This window comes from Cydia pomonella, chromosome 20 (genome assembly GCF_033807575.1).
Source record: "Cydia pomonella isolate Wapato2018A chromosome 20, ilCydPomo1, whole genome shotgun sequence".
NCBI lineage: Eukaryota > Metazoa > Arthropoda > Insecta > Lepidoptera > Tortricidae > Cydia > Cydia pomonella.
In genome coordinates this window covers 10649629-10671901 of record NC_084722.1, presented here as the reverse complement: position 1 = coordinate 10671901, position 22273 = coordinate 10649629, and the positions used below count along the sequence as shown (strand labels likewise).

General features: G+C 41.6%; 4 protein-coding genes across 4 annotated transcripts in view; 2 read left to right on the top strand and 2 right to left on the bottom strand.

Annotated features, from left to right (window-relative positions):
• Positions 1-11850, bottom strand: part of LOC133529357 (ATP-dependent RNA helicase Ddx1) — a 50405-nt gene extending 38555 nt beyond the window's left edge. Inside the window, exons 1-6 of the mRNA XM_061867063.1 lie at positions 11333-11850; positions 11064-11181; positions 10370-10536; positions 7031-7162; positions 6515-6704; positions 5774-5961 (exon numbers count right to left, since the gene is read on the bottom strand). Of these exons, the coding sequence (XP_061723047.1) occupies positions 5774-5961; positions 6515-6704; positions 7031-7162; positions 10370-10536; positions 11064-11181; positions 11333-11782 (1245 nt within the window). The 5' untranslated portion in view covers positions 11783-11850. The remainder of the gene's footprint in view (positions 1-5773; positions 5962-6514; positions 6705-7030; positions 7163-10369; positions 10537-11063; positions 11182-11332) is intronic.
• A 108-nt stretch (positions 11851-11958) lies between these two features.
• LOC133529362 (ATP synthase subunit C lysine N-methyltransferase) lies at positions 11959-12711 on the top strand. Its single transcript, XM_061867067.1, has one exon. The coding sequence runs from the start codon at positions 12046-12048 to the stop codon at positions 12634-12636; it is 591 nt and encodes a 196-aa protein (XP_061723051.1). The 5' UTR covers positions 11959-12045; the 3' UTR covers positions 12637-12711.
• LOC133529359 (probable 18S rRNA (guanine-N(7))-methyltransferase) lies at positions 12638-15088 on the bottom strand. Its single transcript, XM_061867065.1, has 6 exons — positions 14864-15088; positions 14752-14789; positions 14175-14353; positions 13619-13812; positions 13091-13280; positions 12638-12891 (listed from the first exon to the last, which is right to left on the bottom strand). Exons 1-6 carry the CDS (start codon positions 14900-14902, stop codon positions 12704-12706), a joined length of 828 nt encoding a protein of 275 aa, XP_061723049.1. The 5' UTR covers positions 14903-15088; the 3' UTR covers positions 12638-12703.
• Positions 15089-15254: 166 nt separating this feature from the next.
• LOC133529356 (DNA replication ATP-dependent helicase/nuclease DNA2) overlaps positions 15255-22273 on the top strand; it is a 28951-nt gene continuing 21932 nt past the window's right edge. The window contains exons 1-8 of the mRNA XM_061867062.1: positions 15255-15423; positions 15514-16177; positions 16358-16506; positions 17393-17529; positions 18499-18709; positions 19679-19909; positions 20198-20327; positions 21227-21386. Of these exons, the coding sequence (XP_061723046.1) occupies positions 15394-15423; positions 15514-16177; positions 16358-16506; positions 17393-17529; positions 18499-18709; positions 19679-19909; positions 20198-20327; positions 21227-21386 (1712 nt within the window). The 5' untranslated portion in view covers positions 15255-15393. The remainder of the gene's footprint in view (positions 15424-15513; positions 16178-16357; positions 16507-17392; positions 17530-18498; positions 18710-19678; positions 19910-20197; positions 20328-21226; positions 21387-22273) is intronic.

The following is a 22273-nucleotide window of genomic DNA, read 5'->3' as shown; positions in this document are numbered from 1 at the left end:
GTTGCCAAAATTACAAATTAAAGCTTTCGATGGTAAAATTGAAAATTGGGTAACCTTTATACAATTGTTTAACTCGTTAGTAGATAAGCGAACAGACATTGCCCCTGTAGAAAAGTTACACTATTTGCTATCGAGTGTGCAGAATGAGGCGTACGACCTTATAAAGAATTATCCTGTGACCGATGATAATTATAAGGTTGCATATGAAGCGCTGTACAAGCAATATAATAAAATTAGATTAATTGCAACTACATACTATGACAAACTTATACATTGTGAGCCAGTGAAAGCGTCTCGGGCTAGTGACTTACAACGGGTTCATAGGGTTTTTACTGAAAACTTATCGATTTTGAAGGGTTTTGATTTGCCGGACAAAAATTTCTTACTTTTACAATTACTGTGGTCGAAGTTGGATAGGAACACGAAGGAGCAGTTTGAGCTGGAGCATGACTCTGATGATATCCCAGAATATAGTAAGTTGCAGGATTTTATTGAAAGACGACACCGAGCGCTAGATGCTGCTGGGTCAATGGGATTTGTTGCTAGTACTCCTCAGCCTAGTAGTAGTAAGTCTTCGAGTAAGCCAAAAATGGCCTTAGTAGTCTCCGCTCCAATATGTGTGATCTGTGGGCAGGCTCATAGCCTTACATCATGTCCAACTTTTCTTAAATATGACCCCGCTGCTCGATTCAAGTGTGTTAAAGAGAACAAGTTGTGTATTCTGTGTTTGTCGGGGTCTCATTCTGTCAAGACCTGCAAGTCAAAACAGCGGTGTGAGCAGTGTCGGTTCTCCCATCATACACTGTTACATTTTAATAAGGCAAATGTGCCTGTTTCCCCGGCAGTAGGTGTAAATAACTCGCCACCTCCATCAGACACATCAAGTCCGCTGGCAATGGTAGCAAGTAATGTTGCGGCTTCTTCTTTATTCTCAACTGCCAAGGTTTTGGTGAGAAATGCCCAAGGTGACTTAGTAGCGGTAAGGGCTTTGCTTGACTGTGCCAGTGGTTGCAACTTTTTAAGCGAAGCATGTGCACAAAAGCTTGGTCTTCGGGCAGAATATGGGAAGCATTCTGTGACTGGTATCGGTGAAGTGGAGGCTAGGCCCGGTGGCACATTGTCATGTACCGTTTCGCCAAGCCATGGAAGTTCTGATATCTCTATTTCATTGGAGGCTTATTTGTTGCCAAAAATCTGTCCAGAAATGCCAACGGAACAGATTGATGTCTCCTCATGGCAACATATTAGGGGCTTGGAATTAGCCGACCCCTATTGGCACATTCCAGGGCCTGTTGACTTGCTCCTGAATGTCAACATTTTCGCTTCCTCGTTGCGCCCCGGTTTAATCCGTGGGGCCCCTGGCCAGGCGACTGCCCTAAACACCATTTTCGGGTGGATTTTGATGGGTGACGCGGGTGACGGTGCTACGGAGATTTGTCGGTCTCGGTTCCGTGGCAACAGCTGTCAACTGGTCGTGGGCAAGTTGTCAATTGACGACTCTATTAAGAAGTTCTGGGAGTTGGAAGATGTCAGCTCCCCGAACACTGTCATTTTGTCGAAGGAGGATCAGTTGTGCGAGGAATATTTTCTCGCTAACTTTCGTCGCACAGAAGAAGGTAGATTTGTCGTTCCTCTACCTTTTACTGACACTTCCAACAAACCCACTTTCTCGGGCTCTCGGGCCATCGCTCTTAAGAGATTTTCCTCGTTAGAGCGGAAGTTATTGAGTAACTCCGATTTTTACAAAAATTATGTAGCCTTTATGAAGGACTACGAAAGCTGTCGCCACCTTGAGGAATGTGACCCCCCGAAGGTGGATGTGGGGAAGTTCTTCTACATTCCCCATCATGGAGTGTTGAGGCCCTCGTCGACCAGCACTCCTCTTCGGGTCGTATTTGATGCCAGTGCCAAGGACAGCCGAGGCATCTCGCTAAATGACGCGCTACTGCCAGGGCAGAAGCTGCAAAACAACATCTTCCACTTGCTCCTTCGTTTTCGTTGGCATAGTGTTGTCTTCACGGCCGACGTCAAGCAAATGTATAGGCAGATTTTAGTGTCCCCGGAAGATGCTGAATATCAGCGTATCCTTTGGCGTCCGTCTGTCAATGAGCCTGTCCGGGACTATCGACTGCTGACCGTTACATACGGCGTTTCGTCCGCTCCTTACCAAGCTCTCCGAACAATCGCTCAATTGGCCAAGGAATCGGTAGCAGAATACCCTTCCGGTTCAACAGTTCTAGACCGCGACATCTATGTCGATGATGTGGTGTCTGGAGCTGATTCTGTTCAAGAAGCTCGGAGGCTTCGGTCAGAGTTGTCGACAATATTAGCTTCTGGTGGTTTCCATTTACGGAAGTGGACGTCGAACCAACAGGAGTTCTTCGATGGTGTCCCCACCTCAGACCTGTATTCTGAGAACTTTCGGGAGTTTAACTCCATTGGGGACATTTCCCTAAAAATTCTTGGCCTCTCGTGGTTACCTCAAGGGGACGACTTTACCTTTCAGGTGGCTGTCGAAGATCGTCGGTGCACTAAACGTACCATTCTCTCGGAGATTGCTCGGATCTTTGACCCTCTAGGCCTCCTATCACCAGTAACATTCTTCGCGAAATATCTTATGCAGTTGCTCTGGGTCTCAGGTGTCTCGTGGGATGACGACGCGCCAGAGAACCTTGCCTCCGACTGGCAAGAGTTCAAAGCGCAGCTGCCCTCGTTGAGATCCGTGTCAGTCCCGCGCCGAAGGGTCAAGGATTTTGTCTCGCTCGAAGTCCACGGGTTCTGCGATGCCTCAGAGCGAGGATTTTGCGCGGTGATCTACATTCGAACGTCGGGTGAGAACGGAACGCGGTACGTCCAGCTGGTTTGTGGTAAATCTAAAGTGGCCCCTCTTCGTAAGTTGTCCATACCACGTTTGGAATTGCTGGCCGCAGTTCTGCTTGCAGATTTAGTAGCGTCGGTCGCAGAGGCTCTAGAGCCTCTCCACAAAATCGATAAGGTTTATGCATGGTCTGATTCCAGCGTTGCGTTGACTTGGATAAAGTCTTGCCCCTCCAAGTGGAAAACCTTCGTGGCTAACCGGGTAAGTCACATCCAGGAGATTATCCCTCCTGATTGTTGGCGACACGTTAGGACTGGCGACAATCCAGCCGACTGTGGGTCGCGAGGGCTTTTGCCGGACGACCTGGTCCACCATAGTAACTGGTGGAAGGGTCCATCTTGGCTCGTGCTGGACAAGTCTGACTGGCCTAAACCAACGTTGTCAGTCGACGTGGATGTCCTACACGAAGAGCGCAAGGTGATTGTCCTCTCCGTCTCAGTGCAGGAGACGTGGACTGACAACTTAATAAACAAATTCTCGGCGCTGAGGACACTCCAACGTGTCCTCGCATATTGTCGTCGTTTCGTGCACAACGTGAGAAATAAAAGGACGTCTAACAACCTGTTGGATGGCCCTTTAACACCCCTGGAAATAAAACAGGCTCTAATGTTTCTCGTGGGCTTTGTGCAACAATGCCATTTTGCTTCGGAGATCGAGAAGGTGAAGAACAATCTTTCGAACTCCCTCCCGAAGTCATTCAAAAAACTGTCCCCATTCCTCGATGACGCGGGTCTCTTGAGGGTGGGCGGACGCCTGTCGCGAACCTCTCTCGAGTTTGATGTTATACATCCCCTTTTACTACCTCGCGACAGTCGGCTAACCTCCCTTTTGATTGACGAGTATCATAAGCGTTTCATGCATCCAGGCGTCCAAACGCTTCAGAATTTGCTATCGCAGCATTTCTGGATACTGTCCCCGAAGCGAGCTATCTACGCAGTCACGTCGAAATGCATGAAATGCTTCCGTGTCCGACCACTCGGTGCTCCAGCGCCCTTCATGGGTGATTTGCCATCTTATAGGGTGGCTCAGCTCAAGGCGTTCTTGAGTGCTGCTGTCGACTTCGGAGGACCTTTCGACATAGCCCTGGGTCGCGGACGGGGAAACAAAACTTACAAGGGTTATATTTGCGTCTTCGTCTGCACCTCGACAAAGGCCATACACACGGAGCTCGTCACTGAACTGTCCTCAGACGCGTTTCTCGCCGCGCTTCGACGCTTCGTCGCACGTCGTGGTCGGTGTAATAGATTGGTGTCCGACCAGGGGAAGAATTTCGTCGGTGCGAGCAACATTTTGCAACGTCTAGTAGGAGATGCTGCTACGCATAGCGAGATTAAATTCGAATTTAATCCGCCAGGCAGCCCTCACTTTTCAGGTCTCGCGGAGGCCGGTATCAAGGCTGTAAAAACACACTTGTCGCGTGTCGTCGGGAACCAAAGGTTAACATATGAGGAATTTTCGACGATCTTAGCCCAAGTCGAGGCTTTACTCAACTCAAGGCCACTCACTCCACTCAGCACTGATCCCAACGACCTGTCGGCCTTGACACCGGGTCATTTCCTCACCACGGAACCCTTATCGGTCGTGCCTGAGGAAGACTTCTCAGACGTTCGGGTTAGCCCTCTCCAACGCTGGAAGTTGCTTCAGAAGATGCACCAGGACTTCTGGAACAAATGGTCGAAGGAGTATATGCATACTCTCCAGCAGCGGATGAAGTGGCATGATAGACATCCTAACGTCGAAGTTGGCGCACTTGTGCTCGTTGTGAACGAGCAGACGAGCCCAATGAAGTGGCCACTGGGTCGCATTATCGATACACATCCCGGGTCCGACGGGATCTGTCGTGTGGTTACTGTGCGCACTGCCACAGGGTTGTACAAACGACCTGTGGTCAAGCTGTGTCCACTACCTGCGTAGTCACTTTAGTGCGCTACATTTGTGTTGTCCATTCCTCGTTTAGTTTTAATATTATCGTACTCGTTCCACTTTCATTGTTCTTTTTCGCTTAGTCAAAATACTAGTGTATTTTGGTGGGCGGAATGTTCAGTTACGCCTTAATAATATACTTTCTGTATTCACTGTGGCAACACCATGTCACAGTTGACATTCAAATATTCAAAAAATAAACTGTTGCCCTGTCATACAGTTGACAGAGCCAGTGTGTCACGAACCTACCACTAGATCACATCGTTCCGCTATTCTCGTTATTATTTTCGCGTTGACCCAAAGCACTACTACCAGTAACATTATTAGCACATATTTAGTATCAGTGTTGTGTAGCCGAAGGACGCCGTGCACATCCGTGAAGTGGAAAATCCGAGGTCTAAGTTGGATGACTCAAGGTAACGGTTCTAAGCTTACTTCTAGCTTGCGACAAAGGACAGCCGGAATCGCCACCAGCGGTCTTCAGCGGCGACCGACGATTTCACTCCACAACTCCCGGACTGGAAGGTAACTCCGCCCTACACTGTTCTTTTACACTCAAGCTCAACTCAGTAATTTAATTTTATCGCAACACAACTTTCTTGCTCAACCGACCCCTAAATTTCATTCCCTATCGCCCCCCTTTTTCGAACTACAGTCCACTCTCTCGCTATTGAACAACTACATACAAAATTCATTCTCCATACCTATTTGACAGTGAAATATCACGAAGAATGTTATATAGCTGCATAGTCTGATTGTATCCAGAGGAGGTCACCTCTCTCTGCATCTGATTGACTGCACCATTCAAGACTTACCGCCATTTTCTTGACTTCAAAGGAGTGAAGATTCGTGAAGAGTAATGGAACATACAACCATCTGTAGTGGGTGTCTGTCAGAAGTGATCTTGGGCATCTGTTCGTGCAGTCGCTCGATCATGTCGCCGTAGCCGGCCTTCAAGAATCCAATACTTACCGCCATCTTCTTAACTTCAAAGGCGTGAAGCGTAGCGGAGCACACGACCATCTGTAGCCGGCGTCCGTCCGACGTGATCTTGGGCATCTGCCGGTGCAGTCGCTCGATCATGTCGCCGTAGCCGGCCTTCAGCAGCCCGTCGGCCTCGTCCAAGACGAAGAAGCGGCAGTGAGTCAGCGCTAGGTAACCTGAAATGAGATATTATATATTTTATTTATTAGAGTAGAGAACTAAGGCCTGTGGAAAACGTCCAAAAATTGGTTGTAAGTTGTATTTACGCAAATTTTATTTGTCAATCAACGTCCCTATTCGGCTTCAGAGACTTAACCAACCAACAAAGGAGTTGGGTTTTCCTAGACTCATACTAGATGTCGCCAGTAGTAGTCACAACAACTGAGGGAAAAAAGTTGTATTACGTTTACAGAACTAAGCTGAAGTAAATAAACTTTAACTAGACAATTGGGCCGATATTGTAAGCCGTAATTGTAGTAAGGCAATTGGGTATTTGTTTAATTTGTCGTATGCAGAGTTCAGTTTTCCTACATGTTACACTAGGTGTCGCTAGCAGTCATCCAAATTAATCAGATGTTCGAACATTTCCTACATTAGATTAAATTATTTCTCCAATAGAGAAATACAATTAAAAATACGGTACACAAAACCACAATCACGACTTGAGAAATTTTGCCTCTGATAAATACACATACATACCAGCCGGTAGTCTTACAAAGACAACCTTACCTCCAGAAATAAGATCCTCCAGCCTCCCCGGCGTGCCCACCACAATGTCAATGCCAGCGTTGAGCTGACTGATCTGGTCCTTGACGTTGACGCCGCCCACCACCAGCAGCTCGCGCACCTTCGGGTTGTCGATGTGTTTCTTGAACATGGTGATCTGGTTGCAAGTTTGCTCTGCTAACTCGCGCGATGGCTGGAATGATATGTATGTTGTTTACAAAACACACATTGGGATACTACAAGTACAGTAAACTGCAGAGTTAAGTGACCCCCTCCCCCCCCCCCCCCTGCATAGAAATTTGTTTGCAATGTGAGGTCATACTCTGCAGCTTACTGTACATGCCTACCTACCTTCAGTTACTAGTAAATAAATACCTAACAATACTAATATAATACTTATATTGTTTGTGACTGTAATTTTCTGTACTGTTTTGTACAGAAAATTACAGTCAATGTGTCTCTAGTTTTTAAATCCTCCAAGGTTATAGTACACCAAAGTCATCATACTAAAAAAATTACCTCAATAATGATAGCTTGCGGCGCGTTGTTGGCAGGCTTGCTCTCAGTAGCCACTCCGGCCTGCACCACATTATTCTTGACACACTCCTTGGGCGCTTGATTTACAGCTACATAGCCGGCTGGAGGCTGATGCTGAAATTTCAAATAATAATAATAAATAATGGTTTCCAGTTAAGAATTACTTGTCGGAAAAAGTTATACATTGTATACATTCCTGGATTTGTTGATTTTATGTCTCTAATTGTTTTTGAAGTCAATTTACAAAACATTTCCAATTTTGAAGAAGTAAGTTGATTCTAAGTCCAGCTTGAAATAACTTTGAATCATTTTCTAGTTGAACAAGGATATACATTACTACCTAATGTAAGTAAACACTTTATTGTATGAATAAGAAATATTTTATAGTAGATAGAACATAAGAAAGAAAGCTGGAAGAAAATTGACCCCAAGACTTGGGAAGAAAAAAGAAAAAGACATCAGGTCCCAGACACCACTGAATCACAAATATAAGAGCCCTATTAATAATAGGGATGATGGCAACGATATAGTTACCGGACTAGAAGATTCTCCAGTGACGACTGCATCAACAAAGAATGACCTAACTACAAATAAAAATAACGATGAAAGCAGGGTTAGAGCAGAAGCTAACCCAGAAGATACTCAAGTGGCTACTATACCGCATGTAAAAGAAAATCTGCAAAAAGCAAACACTTTCTCTTCCCGATCATCGCCATCAAAACAATGGAAGCTGGAAAATAACACTAACGACAAAATTACCGATACAATTTTTATGTTTGGCGGGCGTCAGTGCGTCGGGCTAGCCTCAAAGCTTACACTTATGCGGGAAGAGAGTAAATATAAAAAGTATAAAGTGTTCTCAGTCGTCAAACCAGGGTCTACTACACAATCAATAATGGAAGAAGTAGTCAAGTATGATTTTGTTGAAGGCGACAAAATAGTACTATCAGTAAGTGAATGTGATGAAAATGTTATAGACACTATATATGAACTTAATAATGCTTTAACTTATTTAGTAAAATACACAGTTTTAGTCTTAAGCATAAGAAGGAGTGAAAAGGTATATTCTGATGTAATGAATTATTTAATTAATCAATGCTGTTCTTCTAAATCAAATTGCACATTCATTGACGTATCCAAACACAATGACAAAAGCAAAATAAAATATCTAAACGAGCTATGCACAAAAATTAGTAATGTAATAGATCAACAGGATTATAAGGAAAGCTATTACAATTTTGTTCCGAAGGAAACTCCTGTTGTGTCCCCAAAAATAACTGCCCCTAATAGTAATCAAAGAAAGATTACATTCTACTTTAAAAAGAAAGATATAATACTAGATAATGCTGAACAGTATGACAAAACTCCTAAAACCGATTCAAAGCTTATACAACACACAGAAAATGAAAACTCTCTTTTTCGCTCAAACCAAGAATCAAATATACCAGTTTAGAATAATGCATCAAAACATTGCAAGTGTATTAGCAAAAAAAGATATCTTAGAAGTAACTATAAACAGTTTGGCAAGAGAATATAAAGATCCTAATGTTATTTGTCTAACTGAAACATTTATTAAATCCGGAAGTGAGAATAATATACAGCTGCAAAATTACGTTTTAGCTGCAGTTTTTTCACGAGAAACTAAGAGAGGTGGAGTCTGCATTTTTGTACAAAAAGGTATAAACTTTTGTGTTTTAGAGGGACTCAAAAAATTTACAACGGAAAGAGTTTTTGAGTGTTGTGGAATACAAATATCTGAACTTGATTTGGTCATTATCTGTCTTTATAGAACACCAAACTCAAACCCACACAACTTTTTCCTAAAACTCAATATGATGCTTCACGATTTGAGTAAAAAATTTAACCAAATTGTCATATGCGGAGATTTCAACATTAATATTCTTGTAAGTAGTAAAATTAGTACTGAATTTTTAGATATCGCACAAAATTATAATTTAACATTACATATCACATGTCCAACTAGAGGACAAACTTGCATAGATAACATACTGAGCAATATTAAAAATGCTTCTGCTGCAGTTCTACCTTTAGGTTTGTCCGATCATGATACTGCTCAAATGTTAAGCTTCAAAGTAAACTCAAAAATAAAAAAGCCAAAACATTATTATAAGTTCAAACGGGACTACTGTCAAGAAAACATGGCCTTATTCCAAGAATGTCTAGCAAAGCTATCGTTTTCCGAGGTATACATTGAAAGTGACTTTAATACCGCGTTTCAAAAATTCCACGAGTTGTTATCAGTATTTTACAAACTCTGTTTTCCCATTCGGCGAATCAAGGTTAACTATGTGTTGCAGCAAACTCCTAAATGGATTTCAAAAGGGATTAAGGTCAGTTGTAATACAAAAAGACAGCTAAGAATAAATTACTATAAAAATAAACAAAGTGAACAAAAGAAACATGAATACTATAACTATACTAAACTTCTGAAGGATCCCTATGAGGGATCTCTTCCAATTAACCAATGTATGTTCTGTGTTATGTATGTATGCTCTATGTAGTATATAATAATAATAATATAATAATAAAGACGTTTATTCAAAAAATTTAAACATAGGTACACAATAATGCTTACAAACTAATTGAAAGGGAAAGTGGCTCGGCTAATGTCTGCGCCAAAAGGTCTCGGGGCACAGCGGCCCTAAGAACTTCCAGCAACGGACGCTGTTATTCTGCCACCGCCGTATTTGTACACTAGCTAAGGACAGCAGAAACATTAACACTATTACATTTAGGACAGGATAGCAAAACCGAACAATACGCAGTGAATACAAAAAAAAAAGATAACTAAATTTAAATATCTATAGAGCAGGTCATTCAACCAAAAGTGTACGTTACTTTCTTTTGGAGGTCCAGTAAATATGCCTTGCAACGCAGTTTGAAAACCGCCAGGGACTTACTGTTAACTACGGGTGGCGGCAAATTGTTCCAGCATTTAGACGCAGCATAGCAAAACTGCCTCTAAATGACTGAAGCCGAAATAGTGGACGGGAGATACGCTCTTGTTGCTCATGCAAACCTTTCAACTTTCGGTTAGACTTCCATTCAAGTTTACGCGCGAGATATGGTGGAATGCCAGATTGTTTAAGCGTAAAAACCATAGCCGCAAGCTTTAATATTCGTCTATTTGACATATTCAGCTTATATGATAAACATGCAATGAAAAAAGTGTCAAAGAGCAAAGGAAAAGGTAATCGAGATAATCTTATGATGGTTAAATTTAAGTAAACCTATTTAATAACTGCCAGAAGGCAAATCATCTACTTAGCATGCAAAAAACTGATCTAGCCTTCTCAATACCTTGAAGGGTGTAGCTCCAAAGTTGAAGCTCATTTCAGCATTCTTAAGCACTACAGCAGGGAAGTAGCAATCAGATTTACGGGACTGATCCAATTTGAATGCTACTCCTAGGTCCTCTCCATTCTTAGTGTACCGGATCTCACCAGTATTAAAGTTGAGCAGACATCCTGAAAGTGGTGGTAACTATGTCAGTATACAAACAAAACCGTGGTAAACTAGTCTGAAATTTTGTGCAAATTCAATTCATGTCAAACTGGAAGACAGTGTGCTTATTGGTCCTGCATTTTAGAGAGAAGTGAATGAACTGTGATGACTGAATTAACATATTATTTGCATATGTGTTGCTTCCGAGCAAAAGGTCCCACTTTGTCGCTTGCCATAAGGATGCTTTGGCAGGTAATTTGTATAAAGATACAAGCATCTTGTCCTTATGGTAAGCAACAAACTGGGACCTTTCATTACATTTTGATACATATGAAGATAAGATTTGTAAATTTAAAATGGTACTGGCAGTTATGTCCTAACACAATGTGTTGCTGTTGGCAGAATGAAAAGAAAATTAACAGATTTTTATAATTTAGATCATATCAGAATATTTTGGCTTGATTTGTGTGTTAGTAATATAAAAGTAATAATAAAGTTATAAGACTAGCAATAAATAAAATTATGCAACAAGGACGAAATATTATCTTACCAATGACATCATTCTTTCCATATGCTTCACCATAGTCATCAAACTGCTTGGCATTGGACTTCTTACCGGTACCTCCAAAGCCAAACCCTGAGCGATCTGTGCCAAGATCCAACCTTGCCTGTTAATGTTTGAAGAAAATATTTAATAAATTCTAGGAAATCCAAACACTATCACTATCAGCATTTTGTGGCAATTGCAAAGGTTATTTTTGTTATATTATATTGAACTAAGAGACATAGATAGCAAGCCTAATACCATAACCAACTTACAGCTTGTGTAGACCAGCCTACACGGCACAGCCCCTCATCAGTGACTGTAGCCTCATAGTAATAAGCACCCTTGGTGTGCACGCCCTTCGTGGCCCTACAGCCGTGCCACATCTTCTGGTCTCTCGACTGGCAGCGCAGCCCATCTGGAGTCACCGCCAACGCATCGTTCCGATCGAAAAAGGACATTGTCCATTCAGACGATGTTTGTGCTATCACTTTGCTGGTCTTGCCTTCCTGTATATCTTTCAGTGTCTCCCACACAATCTGCAAAATGGGTAAACAGAAAGCACCAGTCTTTCCACTACCAGTCTCTGCAGCCATGAGTACGTCTCCACCACCCAAAATTAGAGGAATCGCTTCAGCCTGTACGTCTGTCGGTAGCGTCCATTCCATTTCATCGATAGCTTTAGCTAGTTCGGGGAGGACGCCGAACTCCTCGAAGGCAGTCATGATGGAGAAAATGCAATGATATTTCAGCAAAATAAATACAGTACACCCGGTTCAGCCGATGTCCACCTTTTTTGACATTGACACTAGCGTATATTTTAGTGTTGCCAGTAACAAAATAAGCTAAGCATAGAGTTTAGTGAACCTGCTTGATAGTGAACAGTTTGATGTAAAAAAAAAATCTAGTCTATGGTAATCAGCTGGTATGTCAAAATTATCATAACCTTAAATAGATGGATAAATTTAATATATTATAATATTACATAATGGAACTAGAGCTACTTGGTTCTGAAACGAACACTCCTAGAAAATTATCACCTGCAGGGAAGATACTAATTTATACAACAGGGGGATTAGCAGTAGGAGTCAGCATTGTGTGTATCCCATTTGTGTCACCAGCTTTGAGGAAGGTTTGCCTTCCTTATGTTCCCGCTACAACAGAACAACTAGCTGGAGTTACTAAAGCCTTGAGCGGGCGAAGCGGTCGCCTACTTGACGTTGGTTCAGGAGATGGAAGAATCGTTTTTACAGCAGCCAAATTAGGTTTCAAGTCGGATGGAGTAGAACTCAACCCTTGGTTGGTTTATTACTCTAAAATAGTAGCCCTTTTATCTTCTCAAAGTCAGAACACGAAATTTTATAGACGAAACTTATGGACTTTTAGTCTAAAACCATACAACAACATAGTTATATTTGGTGTTGAGCAAATGATGTCGGAATTTGAAAGTAAGCTTCTAGCTGAAACTGAAAATGGTACTGTAGTGGTAGCATGTAGATTCCCTCTGCCTAACATGACACCGGCTGAGACAATAGGACATGGAGTTGATACTGTTTGGAAATATGAGATCAAAAGATAGATTCAATTAATATTTTTTATTTCTTAATTAATATTGTAAATCTCTTATAAGTCTAAATAAATAGTTATCAAAATCTTCCACTTCTTTTCCTGCCAGTGTACTTGGTGTCTGGTTTGGTCTCCTTGCCCTGCTGCCGCCTCCTCTCCTTCTTTTCCAGAAGCCACGCTTTAGTATTCTTTAGAGGTTTCCCTCTTGCATTTCTGCCAGCTTCTCTCCTGGCATACTTTACTTGCAGACTATTTTCTTCCTCAGTACCTGATTGTTATTAACAGAAAAGTTTGTTTGTAACATAGTACATCATACAGCATGCATACTTAATATTGTAAAATTCCCACTTAATAAAAATATCACATCAACTGGGAAAATGTTTGGAAAAAGAGGGTTATAACTTTACCAATCCATTATAATTGATGGTAATGTACATATTATAACAAAAACACTTAAATAAAATTACCTAAAGCTTTAGGGAGTGGTGCCTGACCCCCAGTCATAAGGACCAAGAAGAATTTCTTGGCTTTAGTAGAATTTGGATAATCTATGACAACACCTCCATAGAAGCCGGCCTTCATAGCTTGAGAAGTGAGCAGTTCCAGCTGGGTTTCATTCTGAGGGTAGAACTGAAATACTGCTCTAGCTGATCTAGACTGAAAAGCAAATTTTTGAGAGTTATAACAATTTTTAACTTACATTATAAATAATTTTTAATTTTACTGTTGATATAATTTTATAGGTTTGCATCAATCATTATTTAATAGTAGATTAGCTTTTTAGCTTTGAATTTTGTGTTGAAATCTAAGCCTGTAATAAAAGTAGATATAGTTATTTATCTCTTAATGTATCAATGTAACAGCAAAGAAATCAATGCAATAAGTGAAATCACAAAATCCAAAATTAATGTTAATCCAAAATTAGAAATTGTTATCTGCAAAAGTATGGTGTGATAGTTTTCTGCAAAATTGAAGAAAAAAAACGAGTAATATACCAGTGAAGCATATAATGTGCTAAAGAACTTATACAGCCTCTTGACAGGCTGGTGTGATTTCTTGTCTGCATTGAACAGCCACTGGATGGCTGACACGGACACTGCCCCATCGAAGCAACCTGCTCGGAATGGGACTCCCTCACCCATGTCACTTAGTATTAAGTCACCTTCCGTTTCTCGCTCCAGTGCCACCTCTAAAATCATAAATAAATATTTTAGGGTCCCGTTTTGTAACATTTAGTCTGATAATATTTTAACAAAACTAACTGCTTTTAAAAGAAAACTAATAATCTGTTTTTCTAAGTTATGTAATTGTAAAAGTAACTTTTTCATTTAACCTTTATAAAACCACTGTTTCCCTAGGCCTCTAAATTCAATTTTAAATAAAAAAACAAAAAGGTTCTTTCTCCAGGTAAAAAACAAATACTGAAATAAATTTTGATAGATTTTTTATTTCAATTAAATCTATAAATGAATGAATTAAAACACTGAACAATAACTATTATTTTTTTCATCAATATATTAAGTATAATACTATAATACCAAAAAATCTTACCAAGCATGGAATTTGAGATGTCCATTCCAATCCACATGTGACCATTTTCCTCTAGCACTGATCCAGAGAGCCCTGATCCACAGCCAATATCTAAGAGCAAGCAAGGAGTATCTTCAGGTAACAGCAGCAGCTCTAAACATCTCTCTGTCATCTGAGCTTGAATATCGATAATTCGGGAGCTGTAATAATATATATAAATAATAATATTATGGGGCAATCTTACATAAATAAATAAATAAATATTATAGGACATTATTACACAAATTGACTAAGTCCCACAGTAAGCTCAATAAGGCTTGTATTGAGGGTACTTAGACAACGATATATATAATATATAAATATTTATAAATACTTAAATACATAGAAAACACCCATGACTCAGGAACAAATATCCATGCTCATCACACGAATAAATGCCCTTACCAGGATTTGAACCCGGGACCATCAGCTTCGTAGGCAGGGTCACTACCCACTAGGCCAAACCGGAGTACATAAATATATTAAATGGATAAATGTATATTAAACTACACAATAGTCTTAATAAAAACTATGCATGAATATATGTAGTCAAACTTACTTTTGAGTATATTTCCTTGCTTCTTCTTCATTATAAAACTGAAATAATGCAAAAGTTATTTCAAGAAGTTGCTTTATGGAGTTTTTAAATTTATAAAATAAAGAGTACTTACGATCTCAGGTGGCGCCTGAAACTCTGGTCTTCGTGACATTGTAAATCGGTATAGATATTCTAATTGATATTATAACTACGGTAATTATTTATAAATACAAAAGGCTAAATTACAGCACGAGCCATAACCTTAAATCAAAACATTAATATGTCACTTCACTTGTCTTGACATTTCGATAAAGGTTCATAAGTCATACGATCAATAGCATGTAATGGATCGGTTTGTTTGTAACGTGATCGCAAAACATCTAAACCGAAACATCTTTATCTCCCTCTTCTTCTCCATTCTGGACTTGTTAATGGGAAATTAGAATTCTATTGTATTCTATTTCGTTCATATTATGATTTTCGTAATATTTTCGAACGTGCCCTCAGAAACGTCAAATATTTCGCGGGCAAAAAACAACTACACCATGACATTTATTTTCAGTTTGAAGTAGAACAATTCAATTTTATTATTGTGCAATTGCAATATTTCCTTATTAGGATATAATATTAACATTGTTCGTTGCTTATGTGAATTGTGAAGTAATGCCACCTAAATCTTTAAGCTTGAAAAAGGTATTTATCACTATGTTGTATAAACATGTTGATCATGTGTGAACGTAAACATCGTAATGCTAATTTTGTTAACCCCGTACGTTTTTACAGGCTCAACAAGGGCCGCCTAAGAATCAAAAAGCCATTACACAGTTTTTTAAAAACACAAATGTTACAAATTCACAAAGTGCACCTGTAAAAAAGTCTTTACCTACAAAAGAAGTTGAAAAGTTGTCAGTTAAACGAAAAGCTACCTCTCCTCTTCATGTCGAGACCTCTGGGACTAACCAAGCATGCACGATTAATGGGAACGATATAAGTAAAAAACTCAAAAGTGAAAACCAGAATGGTATACAGCAAAGTCCAATTAAAAATGGTTTTCAAAATGGCACAAGAAAATCTGCAATAAAAAATGGTTATTACAGTGAGACAGTAAAGAAATCGCCCGGGAAAGAAAATGGTTATAAATCAGCAAATACAGAAAATGATTTTGATAGTCTTTTAAGAAATGATCATGTAGAAACCAATGGGATCTCTAAAAATTGTTCTCCGAAGAAAAGGTCACCACTGACCTCAAGTCAAGAAAAGAATATTATTGAAAAAGAAATACAAAGTATCTTGGATGATGATGAGATTGAGTGTAAATCAAATGGAAGTAATAATCATGGTTCTAATGTATTATGCCAAGCAAAGTTTTCACCCAACTTTTATAATATACATGATGAAGATAGTCCAGATGTCAATAAGGTGCCACATATTGCCAAAAACAGCAATGGTACATTAATATATTTACATAATTAAATTTCAATATGCAACAATTCTAAATTAAATCTATTTATCAAATATTTCAGTGGTGAAACCTAAAGCTGCTTTGAATCTGAATGATTTATTTCATTTAGTATGGAAACTTTCTTTAACTTAACTTTTATCTCATTTCATTGTCTTATTTTTTAAGGTACTCCAAAGATTTGCAGTTCACCAAAGTCTGTCAGTTCTCCTGTAAAAATTAACAAATCTCCTGACAAATGTGCTAAAGTTCTTGTATTTGATGACCCAGAAGTTGACAGTATGTTTGGTGATGACTGGGCTGAAGACATTGATGAGGTATGGAAACTTCATTGTGGTTACTATAACCTCTAGCTGCCCAAAGGCCGATAAAAAGGTCATCCATTCCATTCTATTTTGAATCTTTATTTTCGACATATCTTATTTTTCTAGCCTCGAACTGCCCACCATACAAAATGATAGCTAAGGAAGTTAGAATCTAGTTGTGTTTTTAATTAGGTTGATTTTCATTTGTTCGAATATTTTATGAGACAAATAGGAAGAAAACTCACATGCTGCCGGTTTGTGCGTGGGGCATGGCCTCGTGTATACTCGCTCTGTGTGGACCCGCCCAATGAAATGCTACATTGTTTGTTTTAATGAAAGTTGACATTCCATCAAAATGGAGTGTACATCCTAATGTACATTGGGCGGCACAAGGCTAGACAAGTTTTAATGTGTGGCTAGAGGATAAAGTTTGTAAGTTGTATAAAATTATTGTATGGCTCTTATGTTCTGTCCTTCATATTATGCAAAATAAAGCATCATCAATAATGGTCTCTAAACTCTTAGCGGGTATACATCACTTTTGTATTCAAATGACAAATTTTCACAACTGTTATTTTAAATTGATAAAATTACGAATTTCATGATTTGAACTATACCAATTTAGAAGTTTAGCTTAACACATTGACTGCCAGACAAAAAACGGCGCACTACCCCAGAAACCGGTGGTCTATAGCTGCGTACAAAACAACCCGCCCAGCGGGTTGTCCGGCATCTGAACAAAGTTCACGAGCGCCCACCATGTCCGGCATCTGAACAAAGTTCACGAGCGCCCACCAGGTGGGTTCCCAGCAGTGAATGTGTTAAAAACCTTTAGGATGATTGTGAATATAGTTGAATTACTTGTAACTTACTCTAATTGATATAATTGATCTATCAGGAAAATATAGAAGACTTGGATTTGAGTGTGCTGCAGAGATGTGAAATAGAAGCAGTCAATAGCTTATCCAACAGGCTGGAACTAAAACTCAAGAATGCTACTAATAATAGGGCTACATGTTTTGTTGAAGGCATCTGGTAAGAAAGTAAAAAAAAGAAACAACATGACTTATCTATTTTTTTTAACAAACATTTTTTCAGTTTAGTTTTCAGGATTAAAATTTACTATTATGTGTTTCAATTTATTCTTTTCATAAATTATTGTAAAATTACTACAACCTGCTACAATAATTACAACCTGGTCCATATAAAGTCATTATAAACACTCTCATACATATGTATAGGACTTTAAAAGGAAGTATCCCTTCTCTTTCCTTCCCTTGCCTTTAAGGCCTACGCAAACCGGCGAAGCGCAGTGCGCTTTAAATTTATCAATGTAAATTCTTTCCTATTTCAATTACATTACCACGTCGGCCGAGGCACGTCTACATTGGCCGTTTTGTGCGTGAGGAAATTGCCTCGCACGTATGCTCGCTCTGTGTGGACCCGGCTATTTAGGTATAAATTTGAATGCTCTGAGATCGACCTCGGAGCATTGTTACTCCGCGGCATCGAGGAGCACTTTAGAGGATACCGCGGCAGTAGGCGCCGGCATGCCGCAGCATCCCCTAGTATGCTGGGGTAGCGGGGCAGACAACAGGGGAAAACTCGTGCACACTAGTCACTAATCCCTTTTGATAAAGTACACCCGGCATGCGCTGAAGTGTTCCCTGGTGCGCCGGCCGCCGGCGCTGGCGGGCGCTCGCGGTGTCGCAGGGGATTTTACTCGGTGAGCGCTGCGTGGAGTAAATCCTCGGTCATCTGCGCTGCGCTCCGCCGGTTTGCGCAGGCCTTTAGGGGTAAATTTCAATACCTATATAAAGTCTCCGAATACATTCAGTGCTTTTTGTGTGAACAAGTAGCAGACATATTTCCATCCTTACCTACTTTCATGTTTGTTGTTCATATAAAAAATGCAATGAAAACAGTCTTACTAGTGGTTTAACTACCTAATAATAATTGCTATCATTAGTGCTTTGTAACAATTCAGTTTACCTACGTTTTCAGGCTGCAAACACCCTTGCACCCCGGCGACATCGTCAGCATCCTCGCCTCACGGGACTCCTCAGGGAGCTTCACCATCTCCAACTCCTCAGGGCTGCTGGTGCTACGGCCCGACCGTCTCGTGTCATCCACTAGTGTGGTAGCTGGGGTGTTCTGCCAACGGAAGGCCGTTCTACAGGAGCGCTGGCGCGGCATTGACTCTGCAAATACTGCTGTAAGATTAACCCCTCCCAGGGCCCAGGTTCATCGCCCCATGTAACTAAGGCAGCTTCACCGTCACCAACTCCTCAGGGCTTCTGGTGCTGCTGACGGACCGTCTCGTATCATACACTAGTGTGTTCTGCCAACGGAAGGCTGTTCTACAGGAGCGCTGGCGCGGCATTGACTCTGCCAATACTGCTGTAAGATTAACCTACCTATCTACCCAAGGTTCAGGCCTTCATTCTCAATAGATCCAACCATGGCAAGATATCAGTAGATCCATCTTGATGGATCTACTGATATCTTGGCAGCCGAAAAACGACCTTGAGTTTAAAATTAGAATTGAATTTTGATTGCCATAGCTGACCCGATAACACGTCCATTGGGCTCAAGGGGTGTTTACACTATCCTGACAGCATGTGTCTTTTAGTAGCAGCATGAGCAGAGTTTTTAGGGTTCCATACCCTAAGGGTCAAACGGGACCCAATTACTGAGACTCCGCTGTCCGTCCGTCCGTCCATCTGTCACCAAGCTGTATCTCATGAACCGTGATAGTTAGCCAGTTGAAATTTCTACAGATTATGCCGCTATAACAACAAATACTAAAAACAGAATAAAATAAATATTTCTTTCCAATCTCGAGGTTCTCATCCAATCACCGAAGTTAAGCAACGTCGGGCGGGGTCAGTACTTGGATGGGTGACCGTTTTTATAGGTAATGGTATGGAACCCTTCATGCGCGAGTCCGACTCGCACTTGGCCGCTTTTTTTATTTTACTTGAAGCTTTATGACGATTTAATGTCGATTATGATTTGCCGCAAAATGTCGGCAGTAGCGGAAGCATGAGTAAAGTGTAAACAGCGCAACTATAACTACTTGGCTATCTCTTCTGTGAATACCTACTTATTTCCAAGAACAGGACATGTAATCATCTTATGATATACCTAAGTTATATTAATATCTTATATAAATTTGTTCTAGATGACAATCGGCATATTAGTGCACGAGCTGGTACAAAAAGCCCTGACGCAGAACATTAGGTCTGTGGAACCACTACGTAAGGAGGCGAACAATATAATAAAGGAATCAATTCAGAGCCTATACGACGCAGGTCTATCAGAGGAGGAGGCGAGTTCGAACATGAATCAGTACATTACACCGCTAGCGGAGTTCATGCAGACGTATATGTCGGATAAACCACCTCCGAACAAGGTAAGGTCTATTAGGAATCAATCCAGTGCTTATACAACGCAGGTCTATCAGATGAGGAGGCGAGTTCGAACATGTAACAATACATTGCACCGCTGGCAGAGTTCATGCAAACGTATATGTCGGACAAACCGCCTCCTAATACGGTAAGGGTCCCAATAAGGCCTAGTTTCCCCTTTGTTTTAGCAGCTGCGCCAATTCTTTGGATTATATTGCCAAGCGGTTTGAACAAATGTTTTTTTTTTATTCGTTTTGGTTCTCCATAGAGTCTAAACTCCATATGTATTTTAGGGCCAGAAAGATAAATGGTGCGGAAATATCAACGAAGTGCTGGACATTGAAGAAAACTTGTGCTGCCCACAGCTGGGCCTGAAGGGGAAGATCGACGCCACGCTACAAGTCACTATTCATGAACGAAAAGGTTAAACTTTTCTTATTTAATGTTTACCAACAGATACATGACTAAGTGTTTAATGTTTATCCAACTACAGGTAAACACTAAATGCGTTATTACTTATTAAAATCAATTAAGACACTTATCATATAATTTATTTTATTTTATTATTTTATTTATTAACAAACAAACAATCTCGTATTGTTACATTAGACACAATAGTTATTACTAATATTGTAAACTTAACAGTTACCTTAATTAAATTATGTAAACCTAAACATGAAAATATGAAAGTATACGAATTATTGTTAGTACTGAACTTACATATAGCTGGCTAGTAATTTTTTATAGTTGCGCCTAATAGCTTGGGTATATCTTCTTTTACCGTAGCTTAAAGTTTCGGACTTCAATGCCGTATTTTCTTGTAAAAAATGTACTAGAGTCAGACTAAGTTGGCAGCGGTTTTGATAGCCCAGACGGTGCAAGTGTCAAGTAAACGTTTGAAATAACCCGTGCGACCCGACGTGCTGGCGTCGTCTCAGATAGGTACAGTCCTTGCACGAAGTCGGATGTATCATAAAGGATCCCCGATAATAACCCTCTCCTTCCCTTACACACATCTTTGTGCACAGCGCAGCCCGCTTCCCTCCAGTTCCTCAGTTACAAATTATTATGATTTCTTGCACTATTAAATTAGGGATTAACACTATTAACCCGCGAGGTTTAAGGTGCTGCTTTCATCAATTCAATTTTTTTCTTGAAATTGTAAAGAGCAACAAAAATATCCGCCGAGGTCATGTGGTATAAGGCAGGTCGACACCGATCGAGCTGTTTCGGAGGGATATAACTCGGCGGGATACGCCTTCACAGACTTATTTGCTTCGTGAGTATGACACGACACAACTAAATCATGTTTTTTGTCACAGGACACCAGTCAGCAGTAGTCCCATTAGAACTAAAGAGCGGCCGCGCGTCAGTTTCAGCGGAGCACCGCGGGCAGCTCGTGCTGTACGGCATGATGCTGGCGCTGCAGCGCGCGGCCGACCCCGCGACCAGCGAGCAGCGCGGCTTGCTGCTCTACCTCAAGTAAGGCATCACTACTGTCAGCGGAGCAGCTCGTGCTGTACGGCATGATGCTGGCGCTGCAGCGCGCGGCCGACCCCGCGACCAGCGAGCAGCGCGGCTTGCTGCTCTACCTCAAGTAAGGCATCACTACTGTCAGCGGAGCAGCTCGTGCTGTACGGCATGATGCTGGCGCTGCAGCGCGCGGCCGACCCCGCGACCAGCGAGCAGCGCGGCTTGCTGCTCTACCTCAAGTAAGGCATCACTACTGTCAGCGGAGCAGCTCGTGCTGTACGGCATGATGCTGGCGCTGCAGCGCGCGGCCGACCCCGCGACCAGCGAGCAGCGCGGCTTGCTGCTCTACCTCAAGTAAGGCATCACTACTGTCAGCGGAGCAGCTCGTGCTGTACGGCATGATGCTGGCGCTGCAGCGCGCGGCCGACCCCGCGACCAGCGAGCAGCGCGGCTTGCTGCTCTACCTCAAGTAAGGCATCACTACTGTCAGCGGAGCAGCTCGTGCTGTACGGCATGATGCTGGCGCTGCAGCGCGCGGCCGACCCCGCGACCAGCGAGCAGCGCGGCTTGCTGCTCTACCTCAAGTAAGGCATCACTACTGTCAGCGGAGCAGCTCGTGCTGTACGGCATGATGCTGGCGCTGCAGCGCGCGGCCGACCCCGCGACCAGCGAGCAGCGCGGCTTGCTGCTCTACCTCAAGTAAGGCATCACTACTGTCAGCGGAGCAGCTCGTGCTGTACGGCATGATGCTGGCGCTGCAGCGCGCGGCCGACCCCGCGACCAGCGAGCAGCGCGGCTTGCTGCTCTACCTCAAGTAAGGCATCACTACTGTCAGCGGAGCAGCTCGTGCTGTACGGCATGATGCTGGCGCTGCAGCGCGCGGCCGACCCCGCGAC